Here is a 24481-nt window from a genome sequence, read left to right on the forward strand (position 1 = left end):
AGCTGAATTCCTTTAAGCATTTCTTTCTATTTTCCATTTAAAGTAAGTAATGGGTTATCTAGGACTTTGATCCCTTAGTGAAGCTTTTTTGACTCCAAGTATTGGATAGTAACATCATACCTGGCTTCAAATTCACTTTATCTCATGGTGCCTTTCTTTCACTACAAAATGAATATGTAGGTGTAGATAGCCTCTGAAATCCTTACTACTTCCAAATCTATGATCTCCTTTTGAAAGGTCACAATAGACTGTGCTCTAATCAGGATTGTCTTCTTGATCATTGTTCCTTTAATACAATATGAAGGAGAGATCAAAATAGGTCCATGCTGTTGGATTCCTGTGGAAGAAAGTTCCAAAATCTTGTGTGTTTTTACAGAGTTCCTATCTAGATTAAATAGAACCAGAAATTGGAAAAAGAGACTAGAAAAACTTAGGAAATTGGAAAGTAATTGATATTTTGACTCTCCATGGATGGTAAAAAGTTCTTTTTGCTTTTCTTTGTCAGAATGACAAAGGGGACTGGAACTTCCCCATTTGCTTCTTCATTTAACCTGCAAGGTAGACTGGTTGAGTAATGCAGATCCCTTGCAATACTTGAATCCCAAAGTATAATTTTCAGAATATTCATGCCTTATACCAGGGATTCAGCAACATATGGCTCTCGAGCCATATCTGGCTCTTTTGAGGGCCAGATATGGCTCTTTCTGCAGGAGCCATAAAGTCAATTTTTTTCAGGCACTGTTACAGGAGAGCGCACTGTGAGCACTGTATAGCTCTCACGAAATTACATTTTAAAAAATGTGGTGTTTATGGCTCTCACGGCCAAAAAGGTTGCCAACCCCTGCCTTATACTATATAATTCACTGAGGAAGACTTTCTCTCTTTGGAAGGACCTCAAATCATGGGTACTATTATAAATGTAGAGTACTTTATATACCTAAATGCTTGACATGGTAGAAGTATACTGGAAAGGGAAAGGCTGTATTTTTTTAAATTGAGTAATGTTTAATTAAATTATAGGTTTGTGTGAGTCATTTGTATGTTTTTTAGGTTAAATAAAACGTTTACTCTACTTGATGATTTGTTAGTCTAAATGTTTGTGTGTGTGTGTGGAGAATGCTTTTCCTTTTTCATGGATAACTAGGTGAGTTAATATATGATGATCACAAGGGAAATCCTGAGTAGGGGGACATGAGCCAAATAGAATATTTTTATTCATCATTCTTCAAAAATGAATGCAGTATATCTGGACACAGTTGAAATATGAGCTGCATTTGTGTCTCTTCACAGTTACTTGCATAGTGCTCTCTGCTTATGATAGATACTTAAGAATTTTTTTAAAATTTGAATTGAACTAATTACTTTTTAATTATAAACTGTATAACAGATCACTGTTGCCTAGGAAACAAACCTAATATGTGCCTTTAAAATAATCACTTTGGAAGGTGGCCTAGCAGTACCAGATATTAAACTATACTATAAAGCAGAGGTCATCAAAACAATATGGTACTGGCTAAGAGACAGCAGGGAGGATCAGTGGAATAGACTTGGGGTAAGTGACATCAGCAGGACAGTGTATGATAAACCCAAAGAGTTCAACTTTTGGGACAAAAATCCACTATTTGACAAAAACTGTTGGGAAAATTGGAAAACAATATGGGAGATATTAGGTTTAGATCAACATCTCATACCCTACACCAGGATAAATGCAGAATGGGTAAAATACTTTAATATAAAGAAGGAAACTATAAGTAATGTAAGTGAACATAGAATAGTATACTTGTAAGATCTGTGCGAAAGGGAAAATTTAAAACCAAGCAAGAGTTAGAAAAAAATTACAAAATGTAAAATAAACAATTTTAATTATATTACATTAAAAAGTTTTTGTACAAACAAAAACAATGAAACCAAAATCAGAAGGGAAACATAAAACTGGGAAAAAAATCTTTATAACAAAAATCTCTGACAGAGGTCTAATTACTCAAATATACAAGGAGCTAAATCAATTGTATAAAAATTCAAGCCATTCCCCAATTGATAAATGGGCAAAGGACATGAATAGGCAATTTTCAGATAAAGAAGTCAAAACTATCAATAAGCACATGAGAGTGTTCTAAGTCTCTAATAATTAGAGAAATGCAAATCAAAACAACTCTGGGATATCACCTCACACCTAGCAGATTGGCTAAAATGAAAGAAGGGGAGAGTAATGAATGCTGGAGGGGATGTGGCAAAACTGGGACATTAATGCATTATTGGTGGAGTTGTGAACTGATCTAACCATTCTGGATGGCAATTTGGAACTATGCCCAAAGAGTTCTCAAAGACTGCCTGACCTTTGATCCAGCCATGCCATTCCTGGGTTTGTACTTCATAGAGATCATAGATAAACAGACTTGTACAAAAATATTTATAGCTGAGTTTTTTGTGGTGCCAAAAAACTGGAAAAGGAGGGTATGTCCTTCAATTGGGGAATGGCTGAACAAATTGTGATATATGCTGGTGATGGAATACTATTGCGCTCAAAGGAATACTAAACTGGAGGAATTCCATGTGAATTAGAATAACCTCCAGGAATTGAAGCACAGTGAAAGGAGAAGAACCAGAAGAACTTTGTATGCAGAGACTGATACACTGTGGTAAAATAGAATGTAATGGACTTCTGTACTAGCAGCAATGCAATGACCCAGGACAATTCTGAGGTACTTCTGGAAAAGAACGCTATACACATTCAGAGGAAGAACTATAGGAATGGAAACACAGAAGAAAAACAACTACTTGAACACATGGGTTGATACAGACATGGTTGGGGATGTAGACTTGAAACCACCACACCAATGCAACTATCAATAATGCGGAAATGTCTTGATTGCTGACACATTTTAAAATCAGTGGAAATGCATGTTGGCTATTGGGGGGGACTCACAAAGCTATGAGTGTAGGGGAAAGTAAAAACATGAATCACGTAACAATGGAAGATTTTTCTAAAAAATAAAATATTAAAAAAAAAGAACTATACATGGTGAGTGAAGAAGGCTGACTCCTCTAACCTCCCAGGAGGTACTAGCCTCCAGGAGGCTCCCTTGATGATTAGAAGCCCTTGTAGCTAAAACCTTTGTAATTGACCCTTAGACTCTGGCTGGGCTTCTGAAGCCTTGCCAGAGTAAAGCCCAGACTTAAATACAAATCTCTTATTCTACCCCTCTTCTCATCTCTCTACTTCCATTCTCTCCTATATATTTGTAAATAAACTTCCATAAAATCATTAAAAAATAAAATAGATAAAATAATCACTTTGATTTTAATTTTTATTCCTCATTGAATTTGTACTATCTTTCTATAGATATTCATGAAATGCTAGCCAATTTCAAGATTTCTTGAAATGTTTTACATTTTTACTAAAACTTTATAATCAGACATTTGGACTTCCTGGTTAAGATGGCGGCAGAGTAAAAAGCAGCTGCTTAACCTCTCCTAACTGAAACATACAGGACTTCTCAAGAAGACATAAAAACAAATCCAGAGGAACAAAGGGACACCACAACAGGGCACAACATTGGAGGTACGTGGAATCAGGCCATTTCCATGCTATAAAGGGGTGAAAAAGCTCTCAATAAAAAATGAGCTGAGCAACCCCCTCCAGCACCCCACACCACCCAAGTGCCAAAACCAGCACACAAGAGTTAGAAGAAATTTGGGGCACACATTAAGTCCTTGGCAGCTACCTGGGGTCACCAGGGCCTGCTCCTGAGAGGAGCAAGACTTAAGACCCCAAGAGGCTAAAGAACACGCGCGGACTTTGAGCTCAGACCCTGAGAGCAGGCAGGAGTGCGGGTGTGGACACAAGCCCAGACACAAAAACTGAGAGCAGGAGAGGACTTGGATCTTGAGCACAGGTGCGGACCTTGAGTGGGGACCCAGTGCAAAAGGGGTTCACAACTGTGGAAGAAATACACTGAGACTGTTAAAGGAGCCTTGGGCAGAGGAACACTAAGGGGACCACCAGGAGGCTTGACCCTGAGAACAACTGAGACCTCAGGAGCCTAAAGAGCACAGACAGACGCTGAGGGTGAGGATAAACTTGAGAGGACACAGGGCTAACAATGGCAAGCCAGAGAAAAGAACCCCAAAAGAGAAAGATCATCAAGAAGAAATCTGTAACACTTGACAACTTTTACACAGATAAAATCCAGACAACAGAGTAAACCGCAGAGGGGAAGAAACAAGTAATCATATCCAAACCTTCCCAAAATAATGAAAACTGGCCACAAGTTATTGAAGAGTTCAAATCTGAGATGATGAGGAAGATGGAAGAGATTTGGTGAGAGAAGTGGGAAATAGCTCAAAAGGAAATAAACAGGCTAGAAGACAGAAACTCCCAATTGGAGAAGGATGCCCCCAAATAAAACGAAATGATAAGCAAATTGGAAACCAAAATCTGGCAAGAAAATAACAGTTTAAAAGGCAGAATTTTGCAATTGTAAAGAGAGGCTCAGAAATCAAATGAACTGATAAGCAAATTGAACACCAGAAATGACCAGATTAAAAAGGAAAACCAAAAGATTATAGGCAAAAACAAGTCCCTAAAGGCTAGAGTTGAGCAATTAGAAGCTAATGATCTCTCAAGACAGCAAGAACAAATAAAAGAAAGTCAAAAGACTGATAAAATAGAAGGAAACATAAAATGTCTCAATGAGAAAGTGACAGACCAAGAAAACAGTTCTAGAAGAGACAATCTGAGAATCTTTGGTCTTCCTGGAAAAGCAGAAATTAATAGAAATTTGGACTCCATACTAAAAGAAATTATACAGCAAAATTGCCCTGAAGTTCTACAACACAAAGGCAATATAGACAATTGAAAGGATCTATAGATCACCCTCTACACTAGACCCAGGAAAGACAACCCCCAGGTAAAATATCCACATTCAAGAGCTTCCAAGTAAAAGAAAAAAATTTTTCAAGAAGCCAGAAAGAGACAATTCAGATATCAAGGAGCACCAATGAGGATCACACAGGATCTGGCAGCCTCCACAATAAAAGACCTCAAGGCTAGGAATATGATATTCAGAAAGGCAAGAGAACTGGGTTTACAACCAAGGATCATCTATCCATCAAAACTAACCATATACTTCCAAGGGAAAGTTTGGGCATTCAAAAAGATAGAAGATTTCCAAGTATTTGCACAGAAAAGACCAGGACTAAATGGAAAGTTCGATATCACTCCACAAAAATCAAGAGAAACATAAAAAGGCAAATGATAAACAGAGGGGAAAGAAAGAAAATTCATATTTTTTTTAAATTTTCCTCTTTAAGGGCTTCCATATGATCTAATTATTGGTATATGTATGTTGAGAAATGTTATGTATAATTCTCTGTAAGGAACTCTAGTCACTATTATGGTAATCACTATAATAGTAATTAGAAGAATTATTCGTAGGGAGAGGTTGGAATACTAAATGGTCTAAGATGATATGGGGGTGGGAAAGAGGGAGGTGAATAGTAGAGGACACCAAGAAAAATCTGAATGAATAAGAAAAATAGGCTATTCTATTACACACAAAGAGGGCATGGGAAGGGGAAAGGATGAATACTATTATAAGAAGGAGAGGAAGAGAGCATTAAGAGGTAATATTTAAACCTTACTCTCAGTGTAATTAACCCTGAGAGGGAAGAGTAGCTTTATCCTTTGGGACATAAAATTCAATCCAACCCTACCGAGAAAGTCAGAAGGGAAAAACCAAGGGGAGCAGGGGAGTGGGGAGGTCAAAAAAAGGGAGGGGAGGAGTTGGGGGAGGTTATTCATTAGGCCTTAAAAATAAAATGAGGGGGATAATAAGGGAGGGGGTAGAAAGGGAAGTAAATCAAGGGAGGGGACAAGGGTTACTGGCATAAAGCAAACCACTGGTTTCAAAGGAAATAGTGTAAGAAGAAGGGGTAGAATTAGGAGAGGATACAAAATGTCAGGGAATACACAAATAATAATTATAACTCTGAATGTCAACGGGATGAACTAGCCCATAAAAAGGAAGCAAATAGCAGAGTGGATTAGAAACCAAAATCCTACCATATGTTGTCTACAAGAAACACATATGAGGCGGGTGGACATACACAGGTTTAAGGTAAAGGGCTTGAGCAAAATCCTTTGGGCATCAAATGAGAAAAAGAAGGCAGGAATGGCAATTATAATTTCTGACAAAACCAAAGTCAAAATAGATATGATTTAAAAAGTCAGGGAAGGTCATTACCTCCTGATTAAAGGCAGTATAGACAATGAGGAAATAACATTGCTCAATATGTATGCACCAAATGGCATAGCAACCACATTCATAAAGGAGAAACTGGCAGATCTCAAGAAGGAAATAGATAGTAAAACCATACTAGTGGGAGATCTAAATATTCCTCTTTCAGATCTAGATAAATCAAACCAAAAAGTAAATAAGAAAGAGATAAGAGAGATGAATGAAGTCCTGGAAAAATTAGACTTAATAGATATGTGGAGAAAAATAAATAGGAACAAAAAGGAATAGACTTTTTCAGCTGCACATGGTACATTCAGAAAGATTGACCATGTAATAGAACATAGAAACATTGTAAACAAATGGAAAAGAGCAGAAAATATAAATGTAACCTTCTCAGACCATATTGCAGTAAGAATAATAATTAGTAAGAGCCCCTGTATAGGCAAATCAAAAACTAATTGGAAATTAAATAATATGATCCTCTAAAACCAGCTAGTCAAAGAAGAAATCATAGAAACAATCAACAATTACATTGAAGAGAATGACAATGATGAGACATCCTACGAAACTCTGTGGGATGCAGCCAAGGCAGTATTCAGGGGGAAATTTATATCCTTGAGTGTATATATAAACAAATTAGGGAGGGCAGAGATTAATGAATTGGGCATGGAACTTAAAAAATTAGAAAATGAACAAATTAAAAATCACCAGATGAAAGGTAAATTAGAAATACTAAAAATCAAGGGAGAAATTAATAAAATCAAAAGTAAAAGAACTATTGAATTAATAAATAAGATTAGAAGCTGGCAATTTGAAAAAAAACAGACAAAATAGACAAAGTACTGGTCAATTTAATACAAAAAAGAAAGAAGAAAACCAAATCGACAGTATCAAAGATGAAAAGGGAGACCTCACTCCTAATGAAAGGGAAATTAAGGTAATCATTAAGAAATATTTTGTCCAATTTTATGGCAATAAATATAGCAGTCTAGGAGATATGGATGAATATTTACAAAAATACAAATTGCCTAGATTAACAGCAGAAGAAATAGCATACCTAAATAATCCCATATCAGAAAAAGAAATTGAACAAGCCATCAAAGAACTCCCTAAGAAAAAATCGCCAGGGCTTGATGGATTCACAAGTGAATTCTATCAGACATTCAAAGAGCAACTAATACCAATACTATACAAATTATTTTATATAATAAGCAAAGAAGTAGCCCTACCAAATTCCTTTTATGACACAGATATGGTACTGATTCCAAAGCCAGGGAGATCAAAAACAGAGAAAGAAAACTACAGACCAATCTCCCTAATGAACATAGATGCAAAAATTGTAAATAGAATGTTAGCAAAGAGACTCCAGCAAGTGATCAAGAGGATCATCCACCATGATCAGGTGGGATTTATACCAGGAATGCAAGGATGGTTCAACATTAGGAAAACCATCCACATAATTGACCATATCAACAATCTAACAAATAAAAATAACGTGATTATCTCAATAGATGCTGAAAAAGCCTTTGACAAAATATAGCATCCATTCCTTTTGAAAACCCTGGAAACTATAAGAATAGAAGGACCTTTTCTAAAAATAATTAACAGTATATACCTAAAACCATCAACAAGCATCATATGCAATGGGGATAAATTAGAAGCCTTTCCAATAAGATCAGGAGTGAAACAAGGATGCCCATTATCTCCTCTATTATTTAACATTGTACTAGAAACACTAGCAGTTGCAATTAGAGAAGAAAAAGAAATTGAATGTATCAAAATAGGCAATGAGGAGACTAAACCATCACTTTTTTGAGATGATATGATGGTCTACTTAAAAAATCCTAGAGAATCAACTAAGAAGCTTGTAGAAATAATCAAAAACTTTAGCAAAGTTGCAGGATACAAAATAAATGCACATAAATCACCAGCATTTCTATATATTTCCAAAATACCACACCAGTTAGAGATAGAAAGAGAAACACCATTTAAAATCCCCCTACACAATATAAAATACTTAGGAATCTGTCTACCAAAACAAACACAGGAATTATACGAAAACAACTGCTTGAACACATGGGTTGAAGCGGACATGATTGGGGATGTAGACTTGAAACTACCACACCAATGCAATGATCAACAATTTGGAAATAGGCCTTGATCAATTACACATGTTAAAACCAGTGAAAATACACATCAGCCATGGGGATAAGGGGAAAGTTGTGGGGTAAAGGGGAAAGTAAGAGCATGAATTATGTAACCATGTTAACTTTTCAAAAAAATAAATATTAATATATGTTTAAAAAACTTTGTAATCAGAGCTTCAAACTTGGAAATATAATTTTTCTAATAGTAAATATTGTGGACAGACCTGCCACAGATCCGATTTTCTAGAATGATATTCCATAGACTTCAAAAAATATAAAAACATCTGTCCTTCTACCATTCATATCATTATATACAACTTATTTCCTTTTCTGTTTTGTAATACATGAAATGGCTCTTGGATAAAACAAATATGGATGAGAATTATAGGTTGACTAAAGAATGAATTAGTAATGACTGTGGAACCATAGCAAGAAACCTTATGATCAAAGTCTCATTCTCAGACTGGGAAAAAAAACAAAACAAAACAACACTAGCCATATTCCACTCATTAAGAAAATTTGGTAAAACAGCAAAGGTGAAATAGCATGTAAATCATGCATTCTTATTTTTATGTTTTTTTTAATTCAACAAGCACTTCCTAAAAATTTATGGGATAATTAGAAACTGCTTTTATTTTTATTATATTTCAAAAAGCGTAAGAAAGAAAATTAATTTTGCTTACATTAGACCTTGTAAGACCTAAGGTAGGCATTTTCAAATCAAAATCTATTTCCACTACAAAAATTTTCCCCTTTAATTTTTTGCTTTTTTAAAAAACCTAAATATTATTACCTATTCATATAGAATTGATAGCTTATTTAAAATGAAATTAAACATTTCATGAATGAACTAGCTTGGCTTCTCTTTAAAAACTGATTTATGCCCATGCATTCATATTATAGACATTGCCATTTTGTCAAGTTTCAAATATTAGTTTTGATTTAGAGAATCTTCTTTAGTGGTTGGAGATTCTAGCTTCATGCTTGTTTATGTTTTGTCTTTCATTCAATGGAGATAAAAATATTGATAGCCCTAGGATTAGTAGGAAAAAATAAGACATTGATTTCCATGAAGCAGTCTTTATTTCCTCAAGTGATGCACATTTCTGAGGACACTTCATGACTCACAAAGCCTTACTATTGTAACAATAGAATTTTGGACATGGTTGGGAATTCAGGGATCATCTTATCCAAGTACCGCTATATTATAAATGCTCCCCATGGCACTATAACAATGATATATCCATTCTTAATTTAGTACACCCACTGATGAAGTATCTGCATTCCTCTCCAAAGTAGTTCTAAATATGAGGTCTTGGATTTAGTGAGAATAGGTCTTTGAGAACACTTTTCATATGTTTATTTTTTATAATTAAAGATACTGAATCCCTGAAAACCATACATGTGGTAAGTAGAAGATTCAGTATTTGCATCTAGCTCTAAGGACATCAAATTGAGTTCCCTTTCAGCTGTGTCAGGATGATATATGGATTCATGAATAAGCAGTCAATTAACAAGTATTTATTTAGTTTCTACTATAAAACAGAAAACAGTATTAATACTAGTTATAAAAATTGCCAAAAAACATAGTCCCCACAAGCCAGGAGATTGTAGTCCAAATTGAGAGGCAACATGCAAATATTTCTGCACAATGGAAAAATCTTACCTTGTATACTTCAGAGCTGTGTAATGCTGAACAAGCTACTTTCTCAGTCTCAGTTTCTTCATCTGTCAAATATGTATAATAATAGCACTTACCCCACAGGATGTTTGTGAGAATCAAAAGAAGGAGCACAAGTAAAATCCTCTGCAAATTTAAAGTACAATAGAAATGCTTGCTATTGAAACAAAAAACTAGACAAAAGTATTGACAAAAAAAAGTAAAATCTCCCTGTAGTACCCAATTAACCATTCAGAATAATACTAATTAATCTTCTATATGAACAAGTAAAAATATTTGAAAACACTTATCACACTGCCTTTTTTTGGCATAATAGGTACTTAATGAATACTAGTTGCTTTCTCCCAGTCTTTCCAATGATGAACTGCAAATATTTGGTATCTGCTTATAAATCTCCATCTATGTCTTCTTTGCTCTAGAGCAGATATTTCTAGTTTCTTCAAGTAGTTCTAACATGACATGGCATTAAGTCCAGGCAACCCCCTTAGTATTACATTACCAAATGAATGTTTTTCAAGTTTCTAGTGTCTTTCATCTCTGAAGCCTCAGATTCTTAAGAATTGTTTTTCTTTTGTTTTTCCTGTCATTAGGTATACATTGTAGAAGAATCTGGACTGGAAATTCTGGTGTGGTCAATGATTGGAAATAAAGGCAGAGACTGGATGTATGGAAACGTCCCCCTTTCCAGTAATGGCCCTTTTAAAGTGACCTTTGAAGCTGACCTTGGGGGAGACGATCCCACTTTTATTGCTCTTGATGATATCTCTTTCACTCTGGAATGCACATCTGGAGGTAAATAATGTAAAAGGACACCTGTTTCCTATTAATTAAGACTGTGTATATAATTATAGAAGAATAGAGACTATCTGGTAATTCCCCTTTGTGACTAATGATATTTACAAACACAGGTGGATTAGATGAAAATATACTGTGATTAAAGGAAAGCCCTGCATTTATACACATATATGTTTTTGTTTATGTAAATATGTGTGTACACACATGCATATGCCTAAATTTTTATCTTTATACATATGTTATCTCTTCTTTATTTGTCTTTATACCTAAATATTTTTCTTATTTTGTCTATATCATTAGAGATCCATTCATTTAACTGACAAACAACTATTTCTTAGGAATTCTTCTAAGTCAATACTGTTAAAAGGACAACATTCATTTACACTTTAGCATGAATTAGTTTAGTAAGTTCTTAACAATGGTTTGCAATAGCTAAGTGAAAGAAGAGACATTTCAAAGTAGTGGGAGGGTTCACAATGGAAGGGAAATTTTATGACATTGGTTCAATAAAATAAGTTTTGGTGAATATTTGGGTGGGGGTATTATTGGGCAGCAAAAAATATTTGAGAATTTAAGTTGTTTGAGAGGTCAGACAAGACAAACTTCACCCTCCTACTAGTTTTGCTCTGGGTCCACCATGTTTAGAACCTCTTCATTTTCACTTAATTAATAGATGCATGCTCCTAAGTGGAGGAATTATACTGAGTTAAATGAGAAACATGCAAAAATAGAAGGACATATTCTTATCTCACAGCTCCTTTAACTAATTATTCTTGATGATCTCAAACCCCAAATCCTGAATTTTTCTAAGAATCAAGTATTTATCAGTGTTACTCTTTGAGATGAAAAAGGTTAATTTGTATTTTTTAAATAAGATCATTAAGTTGGTTCTTACCCACCATTTTTTAATGATTGTGGTCAACTATGATGTGACATTTTAAAATTAAAACAATCTCAATTTCATTCTTTATTTCCCTTTTGGTACTCTATGAATCTTCTCAAAGTTAAAAAAATGGTATCATAAATTAGCTTATTTACTACAACCCATTCCAAAGTAAAACTCAAATTTACCAACAAGTTGGTATATCAGCCTTTTCTTATTTATCTTCTTTAACCCCCTTGTATTCCAGAAGTTTGTAGGTTAGATACTTTTAGTGTTTCCTCTGTATCTTTTTATCTTGGAATTTTAAATAAACTTCTCTTTCTCTTTTAAATTTTTAAATTTGATATTTTACTTTCCCAATTACATGTAATAACAATATTTCACAATCATTTTCTGAAATTATAATATCCAAATTATATTTCTCCCTCCTCTCTCCTCTCCCTAATATGGTAAACAATTTTATCAGAGTTATACATGTAAAATCTTGCAATACATATTTCTTTATTGGTGTTGTTGTGAGAGCCAAAATATAAAAATAAAAAACATGAATAAAATGAAAAATACTATAATTTGATATGAATTCAGACTCATTCAGATATTTCTTTGAAGGCAAATAGCATTCTTTGTCATAAATTCTTCAGGATTATCTTGCATCAGTGTGTTGCTCAGAATAGCTAAGTTGTTCTTAGTTGATTTCTCCATACAATATTGTTATTGTGTACAATGTTCTCCTGGTTCTTCTCATTTCACTCAGCTTCAGTTCATATAGACTTTTCTGGGTTTTTATATCATCCTGCTCATCATTTCTTATAGCGCAATATAATTCTTTCAGAATCATATAACACAACTTGTTAAGCTGTTTATCCCCTCACTTCCTAATTCTTTGCCACCACAAAAGAGCTGCTATAAACCTTTTTATAGAAATGAATCATTTCCCCTTTTTTTGGTCTTTATACACATAGGATTGCTATCAACTTGATCAAAGCACAGTTTTATAGCCTTTTGGACATACTTCCAAAAGCCCTACAGAATGGTGGAATCAATTCACAACTCCACCAACAAAGCATTAGTGCCCCAAATTTACCCCTTTCCCTCTAACATTTATCATTTTCCTTTACTGCCATATTAGCCAATCTGATAGTTATGAAATGGCATCTTAGAGTTTTTTTTTAAATTTGTGTTTCTTTAATCAATAGTGATTTAGAATATTTTTCCCCACCATGACTTAGATAGCTTTTATTTCTTCATCTGAAAACTGCCTATTCATAGCTTTTGACCATTTGTTAATTGGGGAATGTAACATGAGGAATGTCAATTGTATTCTTATAAAATTTGACTCAGTTGTCTATATATTTGAGAAAGAAAATCTATCAGAGAAATTTATTCTAAAAATATCCAGTTTGTTTCCCTTCTAATCTTAGTTGCATTGGTTTTGTTTGTACAAAACCCTTTTAATTTAATAATCACATATTGACTTTACATCTTGTAATAACTTCCCCATTATATTTTCCCTTTGTTTCTACTCTTCCTCTTTCCTTTCCCTTTGTCCCTCTTCACAAATGTTCACTTCTAACCTCTGCCTTCTCGAAGTCACCCTTCCTTTTATTAATGCTCCTCTTTAAAATTCCCCTACTACTTCCTTATAGAATAAGCTAGATATCTATATTGTTAAGGGAGAAACCAGGGAAAGGTGCCTTAAACAATACATATGGGTCCAGGTGGGTGTGTGGGAAACAGGAATGACAGGAAGGGGCCCAACAAGTAGGGAGACTGGGTTATAATGGCTGTTTGGATGTCTGTAACAGAAATGGCTGTTGGCCTCCAACTGCCACCCAGCATCATCAAGACAGAGCCTATGGAAGCTGATAAGTAAAGGCAAGAGTTTAACAACACATTTAATCAGGGAAAAACTAAGGTAAAGGTTGGGAATAGGGTTTTTCTACACTAACAGACTAAGAGCAAACCACAGGGTCAAGGGAAAGGGACTTAACTACACTCTTCTAAGATCTAGGCAAGACAGGGCCCAAGGAAGCAGTGCTGGATTCATAAGGGGAAAGTTCCTCCCAACCTGGTTCTAGCCAGGTTTGGTCAGCTTAGCTAAGGACCAGAGGATGGCTTTACTTGGGATGTCACAGCTAATCCAGGGATGGTTTCAGGATGCCAGGAGTCAACTCTACCAGAACAGATGATCCAAGGTATCCAGGTAGGGAGGGAAAGTTTGCAATGCTGTCCACCAGATCACAAACCACTCCCTACTCAGTGCTGCTCTGCAGGTCTGATGTCCTCTGCTCTAAGCAGGGTCAGCAACAGTTTTTTCTCCCAACCCCCACAGGAGTCTCTCCCAGGCACAAGCCACTTCCTCCTTCCCCTGCATTCCATTCAGAATGTCCATGAGCTCCAGCTAAGACCCTTCCTAGCCTGCTTACACACCTACCTTTAAACTTATGCCTATTACAATATCCAACTGAGTATGTTTGATATTCCCTTTCTAAGCCAATTCTAGTGAGAGTAAGGTTTAAGTGTTTGTTACCTGCCATCACCCTCTCTCTCCTCTCCATTTTAGTAGATTTTTCACACCTCTTCAAGTGAGGTAACTTACCCTTTTCTACTTCTCCCCTCCCTCTTCTCTCAATGCAATCCTCTTTTTTAACCCTTGATTTTTTTGGAGGGAGTATCATGTCAATATACTTCTGTGTCTTCTATATTCATATACTCTTTCTATGCATCCTAATACAGGTGAAATCCTTAGAGTTACAAGAATTAGCATTCCATTAAGTAATGAAAACAACTAGACTTTACTGAATCGCTAAGTTTTCTCTTTGTTGTATGCTTCTCTTGAGACCCATATTTGAATATTAAAATTTCTGTTTGTATAATCTTTCATTTCATGGTCACAAAACCTCTATTTCATTCAATGACTATTTTGCCCAGCTAGAACAAATTCAGTTTTGCTGCATACGTGATTCTTGGTTCCAAAGGTAGCCTTTTGCCTTCCAGAATAAAATAGTCAAAGCCCTCCAATCATTTGGTGTAGAGGCTCCCAAATCCTGCATAATCCTGCTTGTGGCTCCATGATACTTGAATTATTTTTTTTGTTTGCCATATTTTCCCCATGGCCTGGTAGTTCTAGAAGTTAGTGATGCTATTTCTTGGAGTTTTCCTTTGCAGATCTCCTTCAGGAAGTAATTAGCAGATTCTTTTAATTTCTAGTTTACCCTCTGGTTCAAAAATATCAGGGCAGTTTTATTTGATAATTTCTTGTACTATGATGTCTAAGATTTGTCCCCCCTACCCCCCAAATGGCCTTCAGGTAGTCTGAGAGTCTGGATCCATTTTCCAAGTCTGTTGTATTTCCAAAGAGATATGACAAATTTTCTTCTGTTTTTCAATCTTTTGAATTGATGATTCATGAAGTCATTGACTTCCACTTGCTCAATTCTACTTTTTAGGAAACTCTTTCCTTTGTTGGATTTTTATGCTTCTTTTTCCATTTTGCAATTCTGCTTTTTAAAAATTTTCTTCTGTGGATATTTGTGCCTCTTTCACTATCTGATTAATCATGCTTTTAAAGTTATTTTCTTCTTAAATTGCTTTTATTCCTTTCCCCCTCTTTTCCTTTGCCTCTCTTACTTGATTTTTGAAATCCTTTTTAAACTCTTTCAAAGACTGAGACCAATTCCCATTTTTCTTTAAAATTTTGGATATAGTTTTATAAAGAAAACTGGGAATATACTCTACTACTAGGGGATAGAGATATTAGAGATGAGAGGAGCTGTGTCTCTGTATTCCCCTAGGGTGCTGGTGATGGGGAAACACCAATCCCAATCACGCTTGCTAGATATTATAATTCCCTTCTAGATAACAGTTGCCTAGGAAGGAATCCAAATGGTCAGGTGGATGGGTAAACTTTACAGGTCCCACCTGGGGTTGGATTAATTAATACTATTGGGCTCTGATTAGCCTTGGATCACATTGTTCATCTGACTGTGTTTGCTCCCTCCCTAAGGGTCATGATATAATTACCACTCAGGAAGGTACTTATTAAATACTTTATCTATGATGTTAATTAGGGAAAGGATGATCAGAATAAGGGTTGGGGATTGGAGACCCTGTCAAGCTAATATTTATAAGCTATAATCCCTTAGGACTGTAGGCTATTGATTCAGTAAAGCTGGAGCTATTGTTCTACACAACCCCCTCTGATTCAGCTTGGCCACTGCCAAACCAGAGAGAGTCGGCTTTGTTAGTGCAGCTATATTGATGATTTCCTCTCAGCTTTCTTATTGTCAGTTTGTCATGTGTTAGCCTTGACAGTCTCCAGGAAGTATTCCACCCTTAACAAAACCACCCTCTTCTTCTCATACCTCCCTTTCTCCCTTTCACCACCTGCGGAACCAGAGACCTAAAAGCTATGATGATTCAGATGCCTAAGGATCTAGGGAGATTCAGAGAGAACCAATGACCAGTGGTCAGAGACCCGAAGATCAATGGTCAAAGACCCCTCCCAGATGGCTTTTGGGGTATTTATACTCTCAGGCCAACTGACTTTTGCCCCTGGCTCATGGCATCTGGGAACATTCTGATGTCTCCAACTGTCTCCCCTCTCAATCAAGGTGAGGCCAACATTTCCCAGAGTTTTAATATAACAGTAGCTACTTTGATCTCATTGTCCTGTTGTGAATTCATGCCTTGCTCTTCCTGGCCTCCATAATAATTTTCCATGATCAGGTGTTTTTTGTTTTGTTTTATTTTTCTATCTGCCTATTTTTCCCAGCCTTTTTCTTGACTTTTATTTTTATCTTGAATATGTGCTCTAATCCCAGGATAGAAATGGCACTTTCTTGAATTTTAGCATTTTTATTTTTGTTATTACCCTAAGATCTAATACTGAGTATTTACAAGTTTCAATTCTTCAAAACTGACATGAAGGCCTGTCGCCTGAGAGCTCTGGAAGCCATCTACCACTGCTGATTCAATTTCCCTCAGGACCTGCTATTGTTTGCAAGACAAGGTATACTGTTAGGACTCAGGGCCTCTCTGCTGGCTTTTTCTGGTACCTGGGGCCTTACGAGGACCTCATGGCAGGCTTGTACTGGTATGGGGGAAGGTTTGGCTGAAGGTCAGAACTTTGAGGGATGGGTATAGAAGTGTTCCGGTTTTGGATTAAGCAGGTTCTCTAGGTCCTGCTGCTGGCCTGGGACCAAGTTCAGAACCTCATACAGTGGGGGAGGGTGGAAACCTCACTATTGGCTTACACTGTTGGTGGGGCCTTGTTGTGGACTATGGTCCCTTTTCACCTCAGGGAAAGCAACTTTCTCCCCCTACCTTCCAAGTTACCTTTTATAAGAAAATCATGTTCCTTTACTAATTCTACCACTCTAGTATCTGTTTTTTTTTAATTTTTTTTATTTTAAACCCTTAACTTCTGTGTGTATTGACTTATAGGTGGAAGAGTGGTAAGGGTAGGCAATAGGGGTCAAGTGACTTGCCCAGGGTCACACAGCTGGGAAGTGTCTGAGGCCAGATTTGAACCTAGGACCTCCCGTCTCTAGGCCTGGTTCTCAATCCACTGAGCTACCCAGCTGCCCCCTCTAGTATCTGTTTTGAAACTTTATTTTATGATTCATTGTGGAGGGTTTCATAGTGATTTGGGTACTTCTGCCTCTACTCCACCATCTTGGTTTTGCCCAAGATTTTTCATTTCTTCATTTAACAAAATACCCCACCTGACTCCAGTTGCCCACCTATACCAAATTCCCTTGATCACAGAAAACTTCTTGGTCTTTGATATTGATGGTAGTAACAGGTTCCTATAATAATGCCTTTTCTCATTTTGCTCTTGTTATATGTGGCTCTGCCCCAGTGGCTGACCTGAGTTTGCCAACTCATTCTACACTCAATAGCCAGTGGAAGGTAATTACTATTGTCACCTTCTCTTTGGATTCAAGGTTAAAAAAAGAAATTAGGTTGAAAAACTATCTATCATTCTTAAGGAAATCAGACATCTAAATGTGTGGGCAAAAGCTCCAACATATAGCTTATGTGCAAATTGGGTGTCTCTCACTGAGTGCAGAGAACTAGCTATACTGTCAGAGATGATGAAGCCAGAGGTGGGAAGTGAGGAATCAAACCATGACCTTCCTTGTCATTATAGATTTTTTGCCCTCAGACAATTTTGAAGTCCAGAGGGCTTCCAGATAGTTTCTTCTAAATGTTTTTTATTTATGCTTTCTTATATACTTTTAAAATTCTCTGAATTGGGCTATTGCTTACTTCTATTACTATTGTTTTCTAACTTATTTACACAAAGATTCCTCTTAAAGACTGATTTGTCTTTAGGTAGAATATATTGATGTGATATCTCCTGTACACTGACTAATTTTATTGAGATGAAAAGACAGTTGGTTAGTGGAAAATCATCAGAAATGCCCTACCACAAACATGATGTCTCAGATGATAAAAATAAAGTTGAGACTGTTGTGGGTTCAATTTGTATCTTTCTCAGCATTATGAAAATTAGACCAATATAACTTCACCAGGCATATACATTAGATTTCTAATTTTTGTGTTGGGGGACAAATGACTTAAAATAGTTTTGTAAGTTATATATGTATGTGTGTGTGTGTGCGCGTGTGTTTATATAAGGAGATTGGATGAGATTTCCTCTGAGTTCCTTTACAAGTCTAAATCTATTATCCTGTTATCAAAAGATCACATTGGTTACAACAATACATACATATGTATAATATACAGACATGTATATCTATGTATACACACATATATGAGTTATTAGAAAATATGTATATTTATGTGTATACATATGTACATACCTACATACACATAGTAACAGAATAACATACCTAGAGTATGTATGTAAAGTCCCCTCATTTTACATTTGAAGGAACTGAGGCCCAAACCAGTTAAGTGACTTCTTGATGTCACACAAATAAGAATTTTCACTTAAGATAGTGTATGTAAATGTCTGCGGACTTTGAAGCTCAGATAAATATTAGCAACATGAAAAATGTGGTAATAATATTACCTCTCATGCTATTGTGACAATCAACCTTAAAGTACTATATAAATTCTAGTTATTTTTATTACTTTTTTCTATACACATATGCATACATATTCAGATATAAAGAGGCCAGTTTCCAGAGAACTCATGGCTTTGTAAGTGTGAATATTCCTCTTTACAATGTAGATTGCAGCCCCTTCACATGTACTCAGATTCTTCATAAGTGCTCTAACAAAGACACACACCATCATCATCACCATTACCTAGTGGCCATCCCTCTAGTAATATAAATTGTAAAGTTAACTACATTAGTCCTTTAATTAAATCTTATCATCAGCCTTAAATTGAAACCTCTTAGCTTCACAGGTCTTGCTAGAGGTCCTGTTCCTGGGTTATAATTCATTAAGCATTTCCTAAGTGCTTACTGTGTGTCAGACTTCCATAAAGACCTTCTGTCTTAAATTCACTACTATGTACTGATTCCAAGGTAGAAGAGCGGATTGGGATAGGTAATGGAGGTAAAGTGATTTGCCTAGGATCATTTAGCTAGAAAATGTATGAGGCCAATTCCATTGAATCTTGAAAGGAAATCAATGCAGCTAAGAGAAAGAGGTAAGGCAGATTGAGCATTTCAGATGTAGTGGATAGCCGGTGATGAAAAATAAAAGGAAATGTTCTTTCAAAAAAAGATATGCAGCATTTTGTGACCTACACCCCCAACCTTTAGAAGCTGACTAAATAACACAAAACTCCAATACTCAATACTCAAGCAACACCCCCTACCACTCCCATCCACATACATGCTAGATCCACTCTCACAGAACAGATTTAATGCTGTAAAACAGAGTTGTGAAATTTGCACATGGCCCACAATACTACAAATATTAAACCAGATAAAAGTGTCCTTGGGAAATATTTAACAGAAATAAAAATATGACAAAAAGACATATAATATTTCATTTAAAAGCTAGGTCAAAATGTTGCCTACAGGAATCCTTGTATGTGGTTTAACGCCCCCTCTTCTATTTGAATTTAACACTATAAAATTGTTTAATACTTTACACTAATATAAACTACAGTTAGGTCCCAGGAACATCATTATAATAGCTAACATTGATATAGCCTTTGGTATATGACAGACACTGTTCTAAGTGCTTTATAATTATCATTTGATCTTCAAAACCCTGAGAGGCAGATGCTGTTATTTTCCACACCATTTTACATATGAGGAAACTGGGGCAAACAGATTTTTTAAAATTATTTTTCCAGAACTCACAGTCAGTGCCTGAGGATAAATTTGAACTAAAGTCTTCTGGAGGCCTAGTGTTCCAGGCCCAGCACTCTATCCACTGTACCACCTAGTTGCCTAGACAATCAAAATTATTTCTAGGGATTCTTGCAACTCTAAAGGAATCCAACTGAACTCTAGACAAAGTTTCCTGGTTTCCCTTCTTATAAAGGGCACACCCAAATTCTCCAATGAATCTCTGTTACTCCATAGACAATTGGAGTGGAAGTCTAAACTGCAAGAAAACTCACTTTAAGTATGTAAGGTCAGATTATTAAAGTCAGATAATTAAGGTCAGAATCTGATAAAGAAACATGCATGAGATGTACTTCTTGAGTCCTTCCATATATGTGAAAGAAAGGACTTCCAAAAACCATTAGGCTGTGAGTCCCAACTTTGCCATATGTAGTCACTAAAGTAAAAAAAATATATATGTGTACATATATATTTTTCCTCCTGGACTCTTTTCATCCTTCTTGTGGAGGATGAGAGACTTTTTTCCCCAGGGGGAGTGGAGGACAGGTATTGTACCAATTATTCTTCCTATTTTACCTCCTCTTTTTAATAACTACCTGAGGATGTCTGGACAACATAATTCTCAACTTGTAATATTGGGGGGAGCACAATGATAATTATTGGGTCCACTGACATCAGAGAATTTCCCCTGATTCCTCCAAAGTATCCCTAGAAAAATGAGAGAAGATTCAGCCTTGCTCTGGGAACTGGGACTGTTCATTGAGAGTAGGTATTAGAATAAGAATATTCAAATTTTTCCAGTTATCTACACAAAGGAGATACCCAGTTATAAACCACCATCCTACACCAGTATCTCAGTATGATGCATTAAATTCTATTAAAGAGAGAGTCTGGTGAAATTGAGGTACTGGGAGGGGAATTAGGAAGACCTAGGTTCAAATCCCATTTCTGACAATTGTTGGTTGTGTAAGTGCAGGCTAGTAGTTTGTCTTCTCATATATTAATCTCCAAAATGGAGATGTCACCCATCGTAACTCTGTCACATGGCAATTTTGAGACTTAGATGAGATCATGCATGTATTGCACTTGGGGAATGTCAGAGCATTACTTAAGTGACATCTATTTAATTGTATTATAAAACTGAAAAGACTTTGAGCCTGGGTTCAAGGATACATTTCTTTTCTCTGCTTAACTAAATTCATCAAGTCTGATCACAAGTTTGAATTCATAATAATAAGTTCTTTAGGCCTGGCAACTCTTAAAGCCTGGGGTGTAATATGACTGGAGGAAATACCTACATAAACAAAATAAATCATGGATCCCTGAAATAATGAAGCCTTAAAACCTCCTATGATATGTTCTACTTATACGAAAGTCAGTCTTCCAAGAACCTTGTCTATATGGAAGACAGAAAAGAAATTGAAGAACAGTTTAAAATTATCTTCAAGTAAAGTAGCTAAAATACCTTTTACAATGTCAATATACTAAGACTAGTATCATCTTTTCATAGGTAAGGCCTCCAAGTGTTCATTCAAAGACTATTGCTTCATAATGGATGCATACTTCTAGCATAGATAGTTTTCTAGCCTAAAATAGTCGTTTAATAAGTGTTGACTATCTTTTGACAAAAATATATTTGAATTGTCATGTTAGAAGAATTTGGGGTTCTTAAACCAAAAGTAATATATACATATATATGTATGCTCTTCCTTAAAAAGGACACCTTTAGAAGAAGGAAATACAATGAATAACTTGCATATGACAGTAGTTGGTAATGTTTGAATCTGAAGGAAATACCCAAAGAGACTTCAGGATCTCCAAAGGCATCACTGCATTAGAGCATAGTGTCATAGCTGTGTTTCAAACTACAATGAATGACAGTTGATAATGGTAACCTTAATACAATAAATAAAAAAGATTAAACAATTTTAGTTAAGCAGGATATTGCAGTGCACAAAGCAATACATTTGTGACCCATGAACCGAGGTTCAAATTCTAGCTCTATAACTTGTTAACTAGTGAACTTAAAGAAGTCACTTTTCTTGTTTTCCAGGTTTGAGTTTACTCATTTATAAATGATGAAGTGGCTGGGCTGACATCCCAGTTCTGCCAATAATGTGAAGTATTAATTTTACATTAATGGATTTAAGTTTCCTCATTCCTCCCCTTGACTACTTCTGTAAAGAATTTTGAGAATAACAGAAAAGGCCTTCCTCAATTAAGTATGACTTTGACAGCTTAAGCCCTAAAAGAAAGTAAGCAGTCCTGGGTCCTTGTAACATGGCCTACATGATTTATCCAATTCTTAGTTAACTCAATTTAGACATGAAAACATGTCGATGGTTAAATGAATCCATGTGGTTTACTATCAGTGCTATAGTAAATCATCAAAATAAGAAGGGCAGAATTTCTTTGCCTTTGAAACCTGACTCCCAGAATTATGTCCTTTTGCCATTGGGGTTACAAGTGGCTAATTTGAAACCCCATTTCACCCATTCCAAGTCATGTTTTTGACCATCAGGTCTCATGAGGCAAATGTGTAACAACAGGACTTTCTGTTAACATTTCAGTGTAATTTTCTTCCTATTTAGAAGATTGGCTCATGACTTCAGGCTCCCCTTTTACTTTCTGCATTATTACTTCTGAATCTTCACTTTAATTACTTTAGGTTTCCCAGGGCAACATGTTCTAAGTGGAAACAATTGCAGCACAGTTGGTCAGGAGCTCCAAGCAATAACACATCACCAGCCACTCTGAGTCAACTGAGACTTTTATTTGTTTTTAGATGTATGCTTTCATTAGTCAAGTGAGTTTCCAAAGATGGAAGATTTAAAAAAATAATTTGAAGGAAATTGGGGCCACTTTATTCTATATTTGTCATATTCAAGAATTTTTTGACCAGTGTATAAAGCATTGCTTGTTACAAATCACCAAGGAAGTTATTGGGCCTACTGAATATCAAATCAGCATTGGTGTGAAGTAATGTTACTTGAAGACAATTAACTACAGTAGAGAGCTAAACAGCCTAGACAAATCAGAAGGATTTATTCAATTAATCATGAGTATAGAACATAAGGCTTCAAGAATCTCTTATTTAAGGTGTGTCAGCCCATTTTCCACCAAATGAACTATCATATGTAAGTGGTAAAAAGGGGTTTTGGTTGGGTGAATATTATAAGGTTTGGTCACCAGGGAATTGAATAATTATCAATCCCCAATTAAAGAATAACCTCAAGTCAAAATGATTTTTATGGAAATTTATTTACAAATGAGGAAAGGAAGAGAAAATAAGAAAATCAGAGACAGGATAAGATAAGATAAGTAATCTAACACACTAGGTAATTTGCTCTGGCCTCCTGGTTCAACCCAGGCACATCTAATTAGTTTTCAGTTGGAAGAGGCCTTTAGCCCATGGCTGAAGGGCCAGAGATGAATAAAGCAGAAGTTTCAGTCACAGAATCTCTTTTGAAAGGTGTAATGTAGAGAATGGCAGCATGGAATCCCAGCCTCGCCCAGAATTCCAGGGGAGCCCCCTGGAGAACTTTGGGTGAAGGGACCCTGTATTTTGCAGGGATTCCATACTGCCATCCTCTACATTACAAAAGGAAGTTCCTTTAGAAAAGTTCAGGAAGATTTAGTCTTTATACTTACCACATGTAGTTCGAAGGGGAAAGATTTAACAACAGTCTCACCAAGGTCTCAGCGTCCCAGGTCCAGCACTCCTCCAGGTCCAAGTCACAAACCAGAAGAGAGCTACAGGAAGTTGTCACTCTCTTTTAAAGGGGCTTCATTTGCATCATTTCCTGTGCCTTCCTCTTAGTTTATGTGTCCAATCACAATAGATGCTTTTCTTAGATCTTCCCAGGAGACAGTCAGTAAATTCTGATTTGTCACTCACTCTAGCACATATGGGTCACAGAACTCCCAACTTGTGAATTAAGTGAGGATGTTCTCACCTTTGGTGATTAAATATAAAGATGGGCAGGGCAGATTTAATTTCATTATCACATATACCATAGTAGATGGTTGTATGGGTTACTATGGCCAAAAAAGCCACCATTACATAGTAGCCCACCCTTTTGATGATTAACTTCTCCAAACCTAGCTAGACCAATCTTTGAACTTTTGACATATAGGCCATACGTGAGCCCATGTATAAATCATTTGCTTCTTGGTGGAGTCTTACTGAGTTTATAGTCTTTGGCATCATCTTCACATATGCAGGATCACCTTCAAACCAAATTGTGGTGTATTGGGAAAAGACCAACTTTGATAAAAGGTATATTGAAGTCATCTTATACTGGGTCTCAAGAATTGATTGTTAAATTTTCAGTGTGAGAATTTACACTTCAGAAATTGTCCAGTGCTATAAATCAGAGCTTGATTTATTTTTTTGTTATTATTTTTTAGATGTAGAAAATGTCAATAATACAGATTAAAATGAAATGTGACAG

General features: G+C 35.9%; 1 protein-coding gene across 1 annotated transcript in view; it reads left to right on the forward strand.

The window, feature by feature from the left end:
* MALRD1 (MAM and LDL receptor class A domain containing 1) overlaps nucleotides 1-24481 on the forward strand; it is an 892965-nt gene that overhangs the window by 673295 nt on the left and 195189 nt on the right. The window contains 1 exon segment of the mRNA XM_044678926.1: nucleotides 10658-10859. Within this exon segment, the coding sequence (XP_044534861.1) occupies nucleotides 10658-10859 (202 nt within the window).

This window comes from Gracilinanus agilis, chromosome 5, assembly GCF_016433145.1.
Source record: "Gracilinanus agilis isolate LMUSP501 chromosome 5, AgileGrace, whole genome shotgun sequence".
Taxonomy (NCBI): domain Eukaryota; kingdom Metazoa; phylum Chordata; class Mammalia; order Didelphimorphia; family Didelphidae; genus Gracilinanus; species Gracilinanus agilis.